Genomic DNA, 15596 nt, shown 5'->3' with positions numbered 1-15596 from the left:
CACTCCCCTTTCAATTACGTCACTCTCCATCCATTTCATCTTTTAAGTCCAATTTGAAAACTCACTTGTTCCAACAACACTACGGATAGTTCCTTAGTATAGAGCCTGGGGATGTGAGATGTGCATGATGTGTTGTATTGTGATTGTATGATTTTTGTATACATGTATTGTTGTCACGCGCTTTGAACTTCTGATAAGGCGCTTTATAAATGCTCGTTATTATTTTTATTTTTATTTTTTTATTTAGCATTCCATACATACAACTGCACATCGTGGCAGAACTCAAAGTAGAAGCTTTTATAACATACAAATCGCGCTGGCCTATATAGCAAATACTCAATCTCGAGAATATTCCAGACCGAACATGATACAACTAAAATTATATGAACCGTCCATGGACTAGAATAGTGACGCCGTTCTCTGTGACGTACATCAAAAGCGCCGACGCACTTAATCCGAGCGAACGCCACGAACCCACGACTCAAAACAACGTGGTAACTGAACAACTTGTTTTGACAGGACTAGAAAGTTCACCTGCATTCTCGTCCAAACATAAATATTGTGTTTACAAAATATAATATCGGTACTTTCCCACAAAGTACAAATAAGTCAACTACATGCAACACACAAAGCCGGGTTCAGCAACGGCAGCGTTTCCCAACACAAAGGATCATGTCCGTCAAATATGTATAGGTTACACCTCCGTCCATCCATGGTATCGCGTGGTATTTTGTGAGACTGGGTCAATGCATATGATGACGTAACTCGATGCTACGCGGGTCACGCTTGGCTGGGCATCGCTGTGGCACCAGAATCATCGCTTAAATATCAAGCGTGTTTACAGGCCTAGCAAATTTGCGTCAGTACATATATCATAATATGCACATAAAACTTTCGCAGTGTGTGTATCAATTATTTGTCTGGAGTCATGCGAAGTCATGAATTTTTTTGACCCAAGTGAACACTGATCCTATGACAAGATTAAAACAATTCTTTCGAAAAATTGCATAACATATTAACAAATATCTGTAACGATCCAGAATTTCGCACGAAGTATTTCTAGTATGTTGGTAAAAATATTACGAAAGTTTCAAAGCAATCCACCAAGTCATTACTAAAGTGCAGCCTTTTTTGTCATGATGATACCCCTAAAAAATGACGCAAAAAGTCCCGTTTTTGACCGCTCTTGCGATCGACACCTATAGTAGGAATAGCATAGTACACGAAATACGAAAGGTAGCTAAACAAAACAATCTGTTCAGGGTAGATGATTGATTTGACTTTCTTCTCGTTTGTCAAAGTTGCAAAGTTTTGCCTATTGTGATTTTTTGTCGATTTTTCATTCGGCCCTTCCGTTTTTATCTGGTCGACTTAGGGTACCCTTACTTTGAGCTACGGTCACGCAGTGATCCCTGTAAAAGAAATATTTAATCCAAAAGGTGATCCTGAAAGTTAAGTGAACGGCCTTAACTGGCATATACAGTTTTAGTGAAATGACACGGGAATTAATGCTTTGATTCGGGTACGAATTTTGTTGCAATAATTTGTTGGCCAAGTTTAGAAAGACATGCCCCAAAGGACTTACGAACTAAAAAAAACTTGACGAGCTTGGAGCGACTTGAAACGACTAACAAGCCCTTCACCCTGCTTGAGTTTTGACCTCACGACCGGTAATGACAATGTTGTTCCTCGTCTACAGCATATTCCCTGAAAATGAAATCACAGTGAGTTTCATGTCATCAGTGGTGAGTTGTGGTCCATGGGAGTGAAGCCCAGCCTGTCGTCTGCTACTCAGACTCGAGTGACGTCCCTTACAAATTTTATCCAATAGAATTTCCGAATGAAAAGCGCACCGAGGGTGCTGTCTAGCAAACTGTAAACACATCCGGTCATGCCATCGAACAGAAGTGTGAGTCAAAATACTATTTAAGTATTTAAATGGCCGATTTTGACCAAGTATCGTTTCTCTCCAAGTCTGTTTTGCAGGATCTCGAAGGAACATCTTTTCTGAGGACGTAGTGATTTGTGTAGCTCTTCACTGTTCTGCTTTTACCGTCAATAGTTTCGTCTGTGATTCACTGATTGATCCTGTGGTTCAACTGATCAAGGCTAATTGGTCTCCAGGTGTTGTGTGTGGGGACTGGGTGTGTCACTGCATGTTTGAATTGAATAGAATTGCTTACAATGCGATTGTAGGTGGGTATTGAAATTAAGGGAATTATGTAGTTGACATGAAGACGCAATCCTATTGAAAAGCACAGTAATTTGAGTAAACAACATCAATTGACACTGCCAGACTGTAAAATTCTGTTCTGTTGCAAGTTTATTGTTCTATTAAGTATTATTAATATTTATATGATATATATATGGCAAGCGATTCACAGAGCGCGGCGCGCTGTGCAGCGCGGCGATTCACAGAGCGCGGCGCGTTGTGCAGCGCAGCGATTCCCAGAGCGCGGCTATTGCTCTCACCAGCGCAGATTGTTGACGCGCTTTATTTTTTTACATGCATGATTATCAGCAACATTTTACACTCTTTCTTTGGACACTCAAAAGCAACTTCAGGGCTACAAGACTACAAAATTGCACTTTCTGCAGACTGAATATACGCGTTCAAATCAACCGGAAAAAAAACCCACTGAAAAAACGATCTGCGCATGCGCGAATTCCAAAATGGCTGCTGAAGTGTTAACTGGTGTGACACCGATTAACAGTTCCGCGGCACTGTACTCGGATAATTGTTTAAAAACGTCATCCCAGTTTAAAAACTCAGCTCCTTTCCATATAGTAGAAGCTTTCTTTCTTTATTTGGTGTTTAACGTCGTTTTCAACCATTCAAGGTTATATCGCGACGGAGGGAAGGGGGGAGATGGGATAGAGCCACTTGTTAATTGTTTCCCGTTCACAAAAGCACCAATCAAAAAATTGCTCCAGGGGCCCGCAACGTAGCACAATATATGACCTTACTGGGAGAATGCAAGTTTCCAATACAAAGGACTTAACATCTCTTACATACTGCTTGACCAAAATCTTTACAAACATTGACTATATTCTATACAAGAAACACCTAACATAGTAACAAGGGTAAAAGGAGAAACAGAATCCGTTAGTCGCCTCCTACGACATGCTGGGGAGCATCGGGTAAATTCTTCCCCCTAACCCGTGGGGGGAATATAGTAGAAGCCATTGCAATGACATGTAGTGATATGACTGCCAAGTATTCAAGGCCGGTGTCACGAACTCGGAAAACTCTGCCTGAACAATCCTTCTCATTGCGGTCAATGCGCATGCGCTAACATGGGGAGATTAATCAGGTCGTGAACAACCTAACCCTAATCCTAACCCTAACCTGAACCCTAACCCATGGTTCGATCGGTCAAAGGGTCGCATTTTGTAAGTCCAAGATTGGCGCAGGCGCATTGACCGCAATGAGGATTGTTCAGCAGAGGTAGGCACGTTTGTACAGCGGCGCAGCGATATATGGTGAATTCAGTTGAAAGAGTGAGAGAGAGAGAATGGAGCTCTGTTTTTCGTTTTATTGACAGTTTTATTTCTCAAATAGATCAGATAGATTTAGCTGTTGTAAACTTTGCGATTGTGAAGGAAATGTATTGGCAGAATACATCGCGCGTCGTGAATCGCAGCGCTCCTCGTAGCGCCGCGCGTTGTAAATCGCAACGCTGCACAACGCGCGGCGCGCTGTGAATCCACTTCGTATATATATATATATATATATATATAATACATTCAATGTTGATCTAGTGTGTTTATATTCTGAGTTATAATATATAAAGTGCGGAGAATACGGATCTCTGTGGTTCGTGCTATAAGTCTTCGGTCATTTACGTACACTTTTTTGATCTGATGCATTTTTCTGGCTCAGAGCCGTTGGAATGTCCGATAGTTTTTACACAACAATTTTGTTTCTTGCAAAGACATTTTGACTGTTTTTATTTTTAAATCCAGGTCAAACTAGCCTATCCAGGTTTCCCAATTGCTTCGTTTCCGGCCGATTTATAGATGTGGCTCACGTGATGCGCACAACAAATATTGGCGGTCTAGAAGTGTCGTCTGCGCAATGATTGCGGCGGCTTTCTTGACTGCCAAGGACGACCACGCACGTTGTGAGACGTCATTCGTTAGACCTCAATTGTTCTCTGTCTGCATGGAACAACGTACACGTTCTGTATCCCTCTTTCTCTTCCCTTGTTAGTTCCATGGATCGGGGCCTCACTGGATTTTGGTTTTCTTAGTGTGTGCCAAATCCATCTAAATCCCAAGCGACACAGGTATCTGTCCTGGTTGATTATTGTCACCAGAGAATTCTTTGATGCTCCCGCCCCCCCCCCCCCCCCCCCACCTTTTTAAGGTCTCTTTATCCTTTCTCTCTCTCTCTCTCTCTTCTTTTTTTTTACCTGCTCTATCTCTTTCTCCCTCTAACTTTCTCCTACCTTTCCTCACTTCCTCAACCATCTTCCCCCTTCTGGCGGCAATGTTAAGAATTTTGTTGTTGTCTTCACACAGTCTTGAATCATTGTGCCAACAAGAACTGTTGCTATTAGTACTATATATACTATCAAATTCTATCGTTAATTATTATAATGCTATAAGCTCTGGTTTAGGTACCCAGAATCTACACAAGTTGTCAGTTGTTGCCAATAACTATGGTCCCCTATCACGATGTTGAACTTTTTAATAGAGCTTTGAGTTTGACCCTTTCGTTTCTCTTCCTTGACCCACATTATGTGCACTTACTGTGAGCATAAAGTGGATCAGGTAGTGATTAGGGAAGGTCATAGGTTGTAACATTTACTCAGCCTTAGGTCAGACTGAACGTGTTATCAGTGGTGGATTGAATGTGAACCACTTTACCTACACTGACACTTGAGCTACAAAGCTACAAAGGTGCACACTCAGATCGTGCTTAGCATTTATTTTGGCTGTCAAACTTTGAGTATGCAACAAGCATATGGTTTATGGATTTGTTATAACTTTTTCAGTTTTTGATCTGTTAGTTTGTGTAATACTAACAGGTAACATTAACAATAGATCAGATGACAGAATTTAATTTTGAGCTAGTCATTAATTTAACTAGGTTGCCTGTAAGCTAGTGTGACAATGTGCACTTTTAGTGCCCTAACAGACTTTTGCCCTTACAGCAAGTGCCCTAAACAAACTTTCTGCGCCTTAGCAGACAACACAAACTTTTGCTCTACACCGCTTGTTTACATCTGAGCAGCGGCCATGTTTTATAGCTATTTTTAGATTGCTTGGGTTGACTGTGCTATTTTATGCAATCTAAGGCTATATATTACTTTTAGATGTCAATAATGAATGGATATAGACACTATGTTGCTGTATGTTCGTGCTTAAGTACTTTTTAAGGCCCTGTTGTTCCACGTGGGGTTTAAAATAAAACCATGAACCCCGCCATCCAGTCTGTTCAAGTTGAGAGAGTGTGAGAGTGAACCTCCCCACACTAGGATTGGTAAGGGCTCTGGGTGGGGAGAGATGGTTAGGTAGAGAGAGTAATGGTTTGAATTTTGAATTTCATGAATCAATTCAAAGATCTCAATCAATCAATCAATATGAGGCTTATATCGCGCGTATTCCGTGGGTACAGTTCTAAGCGCAGGGATTTATTTTTTTAATTTTATTTTATTTTATGCAATTTATATCGCGCACATAATCAAGGCGCAGGGATTTATTTATGCCGTGTGAGATGGAATTTTTTTTACACAATACATCACGCATTCACATCGGCCAGCAGATCGCAGCCATTTCGGCGCATATCCTACTTTTCACGGCCTATTATTCCAAGTCACACGGGTATTTTGGTGGACATTTTTATCTATGCCTATACAATTTTGCCAGGAAAGACCCTTTTGTCAATCGTGGGATCTTTAACGTGCACATCTATCATGAAGAAATTAAAATAAGAATTTCATGAACCTGTATTTCATGTGCACTGTTAGTGTTAACTTAAAATTAGAATGTAAAATGCTTTTCAATTGCTTTGAGCAAGCTTGGGTTTATCTTGAGGACTTGAGAGCTGTGATGGCTTAATCAGTGAACATGTTTTCTTTAACAGCCTGTTGTCATTAGTAATCGGTAATCAGTAAGCTAAGTGTTTAGAGGGACACTGCAACTAATACACTGCCTAAGATTGCCTGGAACACACTGGATTTAGGTTGAGAGTAATGACATCATTTTGTAATTAGCATGGGCCTGTTGTACTTGTATCATTCCAATTTAAATAATGTTTTTTTTTAAATATTTTTATTGAGCACGTGTCCCTTCAAATGGCTTTTAATGAGACATGTGCTGCTTGCATTAAACTTTTCCCCTTATTAAAAACTATCACATGCATCAAACAATTTGATTTTCTTAATGTACAGGATGAACGAATTTGGCGGAGGAGCTTGTGACAGTGAGACAGAAAACCATGAGAAGACTGGAGCACCTGTTCTCCAGCCACATCCATCAGCATCACCTACAACGACCTGACGACGTCGTCAAAGTTGAAGCTCACTGGCCAACATGAAGGCGTTAAAACAGCTTGTCTCCCAGATCTACTACACCCATGGACTTTTCTGCGCTAGTCATCCTTTACCTATTCTTGTCATTGTCTGTGTCATCATTTTGTTGACATGGTAAGAATACTTCGAATATTTTTTTTTTTTCAAGTGCTGGATGGTTTTGGTTGTGTATGCATGGTTACATTTCATGCAAAGAATAGTGTGGTCAGGCTAAGAAAAAACAAGCATAATTATTCCGTTTTTCTGTTGAACATGCACTAGCATGTGTACTGTAAGTTAGTGAATGTAACAACTACGGGTTTCTTTTTCTAGTTGAATACTCAAGAGTTTAAGATTTTGAAAAGAATATGGACTATTTCAGGTGGGTTTTTTTTATAATAAAAATGTTAGAAGTGTATATATATATATATAATATATATAGTGCATTTTTAAAACTTTCATGTTATGATACATGTGGCCTGGCTAGTCTTAAAATGTGATTACATTTACAGATGTTATGAACATAAAATCTTAAAAAAAGAGGGGGCGGGGGGCAGTCTTAAATTGGGGGGGGAGGGGGGGGTCTTTAAAGTGCCTGCTGCTGAAGTGTTCATTGCCTGCTCACGTTTTTCTGATTCCAGTTCTCCGCTGTTGAACTTGCCCCTGCCAGGCAATGCTCCCCTTGAATTCAGCACATCTAAGCTGGGTTATTCTGTGCCGTCCAGGGTCTTCACTCCTCCCAGCGATAACAAATCTAAAGACGACTTAAAGTATCCACGATGGGTAGGCATCTTGCTTTTGTTTTGTTATCTTGTTACTTTGCTGAGCGTTTAACCTTGTGTTGATGCTGTCACAGTTTAGATTTTACGGCTTGTATGAAAAAACAGGAGGTGGGTGTAGTTATATCAATCAATCAATCAATCAATATGAGGCTTATATCGTGCGTATTCCGTGGGTACAGTTCTAAGCGCAGGGATTTTTTTTCTTCTATTTTTTATGCAATTTATATCGCGCACATATTCAAGGCGCAGGGATTTATTTTTGCCGTGTGAGATGGAATTTTTTTACACAATACATCACGCATTCACATCGGCCAGCAGATCGCAGCCATTTCGGCGCATATCCTACTTTTCACGGCCTATTATTCCAAGTCACACGGGTATTTTGGTGGACATTTTTATCTATGCCTATACAATTTTGCCAGGAAAGACCCTTTTGTCAATCGTGGGATCTTTAACGTGCACACCCCAATGTAGTGTACACGAAGGTACCTCGGTTTTTCCTCTCATCCGAAAGACTAAGTCTTTGAAGAGGAACTTTCGCAGGATTCAGGGTTCTGTGAATGCACACCTCTTTTTTGCTCTGACGTGCTGTGTTGGGTAACTTATTAAATGTCGTCATTATAGTGTTGTGTTTTTTGTTTTTTTCACGTTTTCATCAACTTATTTCTTTTCAATTAATATTTTGTGATTATCAGAGAGCTAGAACATTGTTAAGAGAACTGTTTTAATGATCTTGCTGTCTCACCTGTGTTCAGATTTTGTCTGAGATGATTTTTTGCAAGGTTATGGTGTTTGCTTTTTTATTAGTTTTAGTTTTACATGCATGAAAAATTCATCGTTGATCTGTTTCAGTATGTTGGATCACCAGTAGGGTATGTACAGCAGATAGTTGTGAAGTCAGTTGTATCGCCATGGCAACAACAGCAAATGATACCTGCAGATGCTTTCCGAGCGCCCTTGGCCAAAGTGTTCGAGGTTGTGCAAAAGATGGAGGACTTTCAGCATCAGTCAAGGTGAAATTTTAATTTTTAATTTTTGTTTGTTTTAGGAGTCAAAAGACCCTTGGAAACATATGAAATGGCAATCAAAAGAAAATGTTGTCTTCAGCCGGAAAATGAGAACGTGTGAAACAGGAATTGAACATCGTTTATTATAATTATGAAAACTGCTCACATAAATTGTTGAATTGCTGCTTGTAAGCAATGCTATGATTAGTTCAAGGGATTATTGTAATGTATACAATTTGTCGTCTTTGTTACCATAGACGCTCTTCTAGACACATTCTGCAACAAACTTGGAAGACTCCATTTCTTCTGAATTCTGCTTATGTTTATCTGTTGAAACGTTTTGGTTTATTTAACTTCTGAGCATGTCGTTTTTTCTCGTTTTGACAGAGATGGGCCACAGACTCTGCAGGAAATGTGTCTGCACGTTTCAGAGCCTGGCGCACCTGGTCTTGTGAAGAGTTTGCTACCTCAATACTCCTGCCTCGTGGTCTCGCCAGCCAATCTCTGGTTCAGAGATTCCAAAAGGTGAAGTTTATGGCAAAGTAGACGACTTTGGGAAATAACTCTGTCCAGTTTGTATAGGTTGTGGAAGAGTAAATACCCTTGCCAAAACCGCTGACAATATTGGAGAGGCCAGTTACTAGCGAAGAGTGTGTCGGAAACACGTGATTAGCCCCTCCAATGTTTGTCGGAGGTTTTGGCCAAGGGCATTCACTCTTCCACAACACATACAAACCCGACAGAGTTATTTTCACAATTCCTCTATTGATCCAAGGACAGAAAATATGGTCTTGCATTATAGTGTGGAGATGTTTTGACAAGTGGGTTTTCCTCTGACTGGTACTTTTCAATGACCAGGGGATTTGCTGAAGCTTTCCCCTCGTGATTTCTTGATTTATGCTTGAAAGACTTATTAGTTGATGTACTGTGAATCATGAATTTTGTGATTAAATGGTTTGTAATTGTCACTTATTAAACTTTACATATATTACCCCATATTGTGTTTTTTTAAATATTTGTTATTTGCTATTCGTGACTGACAGTGAAAAACTTTTGATTTTTTCTGTCCAAAAATATGTTTACAAATATGTTTAAACAAAATAAATTTTGTTTTTGTGTGAGGGAGTAAGAAAAGTGTTTAGACTCCTGTCAGAGTTAGTTACCTGAGATCTAGAATTAAGGCTTGTTTTTCAGGTTCAACAAAGATGGCGAGATAGTCACAACCATTTTTAGTCAGTATGGTCAAAGCGCCCTGACCCCTCCCACCATCAAAGGTATGTTGATTGACCAGCTTCTTCTTCTGCGTTCATGGGCTGAAACTCCCATGTACACGTGATTTTTGCATAAGTGGGTTTTTACTTGTATGATCGTTTTTATCCCGCCATTAAGGCAGCCATATGCAGCTTTCAGGGGAATTTTGATTGATCAGCTTCTGGGGAAAAATGTTCTTACTTTAAAGGCACAATCAGGTTCACGTAAACCATCAGTTTCTGGTCAAAGACACTGTCAGGCTTTTACACACATTACAAACACCCCTTCGTTTTACAAACACTCACCGATTGAGAACATCCTAGGTGCCCTCCATAAAGAGCGAGCATTTTTCAAAGAATTAATTTTGCGTGGCCAGCTGGATTGTCTAGTACCACAATCGGACGCCTTGTTTTGGCGCTAGAACTAACTTTTAAAATCATTCTTAAATCATAAAAGATTTCTTTTTTCATCAAGACAAGATCAGTACAACTCAAAGTTTTGGAAGATTTCAGGGGTGGGACTTTTCCGCGAACACAACTTACGAATTCCGCTGGAGTAATCTATTTTTCCGCGTCCCATTTCATCACAGTATCTATAACTTGTTGACTGAATGATATGGAGAGAAGAGAAGATGGAACAGAACACTGGAGGCTTGAGAGTTAAATTGTGCTGACTGAAAACTCCTGATAACTAATAGTCATGTTGAGCCTCAATGCATTGGGCCGTCACTTGGATCATACTATTGCCAGTATTGGATTATGGATACATGGTTCATTACGTAAATATGCACCATTACAACGTTACCATTGTTGTGTGAAAGTGTTTTTTATGTTTGGTTGGGATTATTATTATTTTGGGGGGGGGGGGGGGGGGGGGGGGGGGGGGGGTCTTTTTTACCTGATCCAAACGAGTTGAATTTTAGTCTCAAAATGCACCAGATTGCAACGATTTTAATGTACCATTTAAACAAAAATCGGGGGAGCTTGCTTCCGAACCCCCCCTAGAAAAAAGGGATTTCCTCTTTTTTCATCACAAGCACCCCTGAAGTTTTAAAAAAGGGAGCCCGGAAGCAGGTCATGCAAGGTGGTGTTTCCCCCAAGCAGATGAATTTTCTGCATATATCGCTTGCTTCTTTGAAGCCAACCGCCGCCGATAAGTTTGTGTGACTCGCAGTCGTTTGTTGCATTTTAGATTCAGAGGTACACAATTATGTGCTATTGCAGATACAGCGAGTCGCATTGAAATCACAAACTGATGACAAAATTGTGAATAAAAGGAAAGTGTGTGACATGGGTCCACAATGGCTCAAGGCTAAAATAAACCACGAAATCTGGTGTGTGGTTTACTCAAGCAAAATAGCCATTCAAACAAACTGTGTCATTTAATTGCTGTTAAATGCTAAATTGCAAGTGTGTTCCATAAGGTTAGAACTGCTTTTTTCATGAAAGGATTTAAATCGTTCTGTAAACCATTTGCAAGTATTGTGTGTGATGATTTTGTGTGTGTGGGTATCATATAGGGGATTAACATCATGGATTATTTTCCCCAGATTTGCTGTTTGGTGTAGCATGGAAGGATGTGGGAATCACTCGCTATTTCATCAGGAATAGGCAGCGTGTAATCACTTTTGCTGTTACAGTTGTCCTGAAAAAATATGATGAAAAGTAAGTGCAGTATTACATGGTCTGTATTGTTGAGTGTTCTAAAATCAGAAATCTTTTAGGATCTCTTGTTTTAGATAGGACTCTGTGCTTGTAAGATTTTTGCATCGTGTTTGAGAATTAGAAACGGTTTCTCCTGGAATCTGACCGTGTCATGCAAGTAAGTCATTTTCTGTTTGTCGGATGGTAATAGTGGCCACTTTTTGTGGTAAAACTAAAAGCGATCCTCCCTTTATTCATATAGTGCCATCTTCATAAATATTATACATGTACTTGTTAAAAAGTCTGAATTTTTTTTCCGCTTTTGCAGATTTTTGGATGCGCTGAAGGAAAAACTGGAGGCCGTGTTTCCAGACACCAAACTGAATGTTAATAACTCTGAGATAGACAGCTTAGTGCATGTGCACTATAAAGATTTCAACTACATTGTGGAGTACACACCCCTGTTGGTCACATACTTTGTGCTGCTTCTCTACATTTACTTTTCTGTTCGTAAGTGATGCTGCTTGCCACTGCACAATTGAACATTTACACTGTGCATGGTTCAAGGCCTTTCCGAACTGACTTAACAGTTTTTGTTGGTGAATAGAGAAAATGAAACATGTTTTTGAACAGTGTATGTGACAGTTTTTTGACTCACATGCGAAGCAAAAGTGAGTCTATGTACTCACCCGAGTCGTCCGTCCGTCCGTCCGGACGTCCGGACGTCCGGAAAACTTTAACGTTGGATATTTCTTGGACACTATTCAGTCTATCAGTACCAAATTTGGCAAGATGGTGTATGATGACAAGGCCCCAAAAAACATACATAGCATCTTGACCTTGCTTCAAGGTCAAGGTCGCAGGGGCCATAAATGTTGTCTAAAAAACAGCTATTTTTCACATTTTTCCCATTTTCTCTGAAGTTTTTGAGATTGAATACCTCACCTATATATGATATATAGGGCAAAGTAAGCCCCATCTTTTGATACCAGTTTGATTTACCTTGCTTCAAGGTCAAGGTCACAGGAGCTCTTCAAAGTTGGATTGTATACATATTTTGAAGTGACCTTGACCCTGAACTATGGAAGATAACTGTTTCAAACTTAAAAATTATGTGGGGCACATGTTATGCTTTCATCATGAGACACATTTGGTCACATATGATCAAGGTCAAGGTCACTTTGACCCTTATGAAATGTGACCAAAATAAGGTAGTGAACCACTAAAAGTGAGCATATCTCATGGTAGAAAGAGCCAATAAGCACCATTGTACTTCCTCTGTCTTGAATTAACAGCTTTGTGTTGCATGACCTTGGATGACCTTGACCTTGGGTCAAGGTCACATGTATTTTGGGAGGGAAAATGTGTAAAGCAGTTCTTAGTGTATGATGTCATTGCTAGGTTTAGTTATTTGACCTTGACCCTGAAGGTCAAGGTCATGTAAAGGTCAAGGTCAAGCATGTGAGTCGTATGGGCTTTGCCCTTCTTGTTGTGTGATGTATATTGGTTCATCAAACTCAAAATCATTTGTTAATGGTCCTATATTTATTAATAGCATGAATGTGAAAGTTAATTTAACACATGTTCTCTTCCCCATTCCCAAATCACCTCCACCAGCCCCCCTCCCCCCCACACACACACACATTCCTCTTCGCATTTTTACCCTGAAGAATCGACCAAAACTAACGACAGCAACATACTAATCCAATGAATGATCACTTTCTGTTTGTTGTGTTTCAGGTAAAATAGAGATGGTCAAGTCTCAGATTGGCCTGGCGGTCAGTGCTGTGGTGACTGTGGTATCCTCTCTCTTCATGTCCCTCAGTCTCTGCTTCTTCTTCGGCCTCAACCCCACCCTCAATGGCAGGTGAGCAAACCAGTTTCATTCACTTGCTTTATTTTTGCCTGTATTAACACTTTCTACCCCACCTATGTTGACCAAGTCTTTTTTTTGTGTGCCTAGACCAGCTGTGCTGCAGCAGGTCATTCAGAATTGTAGTAACTCTGTAGCAACTGTGTATCATTAACACGTTGGAATGCAGGCGTTAGATCGACCTTACAGGAAGCGACTGAAGCTAACAGTCTGAGCGGATATATCCGTACCTGGTCAGATAGAGCCATACTGAGTGGATATGGATATATCCGTACCTGGGAGACAATGAGTTAAAGAGGTTTCAGTTTAAAAGCAGTTTTCAAGCTTTGTCCTGTTCAATGGTAAATAGGCCAGTGGAACCTCCTTTAAGGTGGAGGTAAAGTCAACTAATACGTACGAAAGTCACAGTTTTCAATTGCTTCGTGCAGCTTTGTTCCTTGACCAATTCTGTTGATTGTGGCACCGTTGCGTTCCTAAGATTCTGCACTTTCCTTTGATATCAGGCTCACAATGCAAAACATATTTATATCGCTCTTGATGCACACGACATGTGTAATGGAGTAAGCGAGAGTTGTACGGAACCTTTCTCCTGGCACCTGAGAGAATAACGGGCATTGAAATGAACAAGCGACTTTCATCCTAGCACCTGAGAGAATAACAAGCATTGAAATGAACAAGTGATTTTCATCCTGGCACCTGAGAGAATAACAGGCATTGAAATGAACAAGTGATTTTCATCCTGGCACCTGAGAGAATAACAGGCATTGAAATGAACAAGTGATTTTCATCCTGGCACCTGAGAGAATAACAGGCATTGAAATGAACAAGTGATTTTCATCCTGGCACCTGAGAGAATAGCAGGCATTGAAATGAACAAGTGATTTTCATCCTGGCACCTGAGAGAATAACAGGCATTGAAATGAACAAGTGATTTTCATCCTGGCACCTGAGAGAATAACAGGCATTGAAATGAACGAGTGATTTTCATCCTGGCACCTAAGAGAATAGCAGGCATTGAAATGAACAAGTAATTTTCATCCTGGCACCTGAGAGAATAGCAGGCATTGAAATGAACAAGTGATTTTCATCCTGGCACCTGAGAGAATAACAGGCATTGAAATGAACAAGTGATTTTCATCCTGGCACCTGAGAGAATAACAGGCATTGTTTGTTTGTTTGTTCATTCATGGGCTGAAACTCCCACGGCTTTTACGTGTATGACCGTTTTTACCCCGCCATTTAGGCAGCCATACGCCGCTTTCGGAGGAAGCATGCTGGGTATTTTTGTGTTTCTATAACCCACCGAACTCTGACATGGATTACAGGATCTTTTTCGTGCGCACTTGGTCTTGTGCTTGCGTGTACACACGGGGGTGTTCGGACACCGAGGAGAGTCTGCACACAAAGTTGACTCTGAGAAATAAATCTCTCGCCGAACGTGGGAACGAACTCACGCTGACAGCGGCCAACTGGATACAAATCCAGCGCGCTACCGACTGAGCTACACCCCCGCCCTGTAACAGGCATTGAAATGAACAAGTGATTTTCATCCTGGCACCTGAGAGAATAACAGGCATTGAAATGAACAAGTGATTTTCATCCTGGCACCTGAGAGAATAACAGGCATTGAAATGAACAAGTGATTTTCATCCTGGCACCTGAGAGAATAACGGGCATTGAAATGAACAAGTGATTTTCATCCTGGCACCTGAGAGAATAACAGGCATTGAAATGAACAAGTGATTTTCATCCTGGCACCTGAGAGAATAGCAGGCATTGAAATGAACAAGTAATTTTCATCCTGGCACCTGAGAGAATAGCAGGCATTGAAATGAACAAGTAATTTTCATCCTGGCACCTGAGAGAATAACAGGCATTGAAATGAACAAGTGATTTTCATCCTGGCACCTGAGAGAATAACAGGCATTGTTTGTTTGTTTGTTCATTCATGGGCTGAAACTCCCACGGCTTTTACGTGTATGACCGTTTTTACCCCGCCATTTAGGCAGCCATACGCCGCTTTCGGAGGAAGCATGCTGGGTATTTTCGTGTTTCTATAACCCACCGAACTCTGACATGGATTACAGGATCTTTTTCGTGCGCACTTGGTCTTGTGCTTGCGTGTACACACGGGGGTGTTCGGACACCGAGGAGAGTCTGCACACAAAGTTGACTCTGAGAAATAAATCTCTCGCCGAACGTGGGAACGAACTCACGCTGACAGCGGCCAACTGGATACAAATCCAGCGCGCTACCGACTGAGCTACACCCCCGCCCTGTAACAGGCATTGAAATGAACAAGTGATTTTCATCCTGGCACCTGAGAGAATAACAGGCATTGAAATGAACAAGTGATTTTCATCCTGGCACCTGAGAGAATAACAGGCATTGAAATGAACAAGTGATTTTCATCTCAAAATTCTCTCAGGTGCCAGGAGAAAGGTTCCGTACAACTCTCGCTTACTCCCATTACACATGTCATATGCATAAAGAGCGATTATTTCCCTTTGGTTATTTGATAT

The 15596-nt window shown here is 40.7% G+C and overlaps 1 protein-coding gene across 2 annotated transcripts in view; it reads left to right on the top strand.

The window, feature by feature from the left end:
* Positions 1-1853: 1853 nt before the first annotated feature.
* LOC138982537 (sterol regulatory element-binding protein cleavage-activating protein-like) overlaps positions 1854-15596 on the top strand; it is a 51020-nt gene continuing 37277 nt past the window's right edge. For both annotated transcript variants that reach the window (XM_070355848.1, XM_070355847.1), the window contains exons 1-9: positions 1854-1909; positions 6399-6653; positions 7160-7301; positions 8153-8313; positions 8695-8832; positions 9502-9581; positions 11108-11222; positions 11530-11711; positions 12942-13068. In XM_070355848.1, coding sequence (XP_070211949.1) covers positions 6541-6653; positions 7160-7301; positions 8153-8313; positions 8695-8832; positions 9502-9581; positions 11108-11222; positions 11530-11711; positions 12942-13068 — 1058 coding nt within the window. In that variant the 5' untranslated portion in view covers positions 1854-1909; positions 6399-6540. The remainder of the gene's footprint in view (positions 1910-6398; positions 6654-7159; positions 7302-8152; positions 8314-8694; positions 8833-9501; positions 9582-11107; positions 11223-11529; positions 11712-12941; positions 13069-15596) is intronic.

The sequence above is a fragment of the Littorina saxatilis genome, linkage group LG12 (assembly GCF_037325665.1).
Source record: "Littorina saxatilis isolate snail1 linkage group LG12, US_GU_Lsax_2.0, whole genome shotgun sequence".
NCBI lineage: Eukaryota > Metazoa > Mollusca > Gastropoda > Littorinimorpha > Littorinidae > Littorina > Littorina saxatilis.
This window is presented reverse-complemented; position numbering and strand designations above follow the sequence as displayed.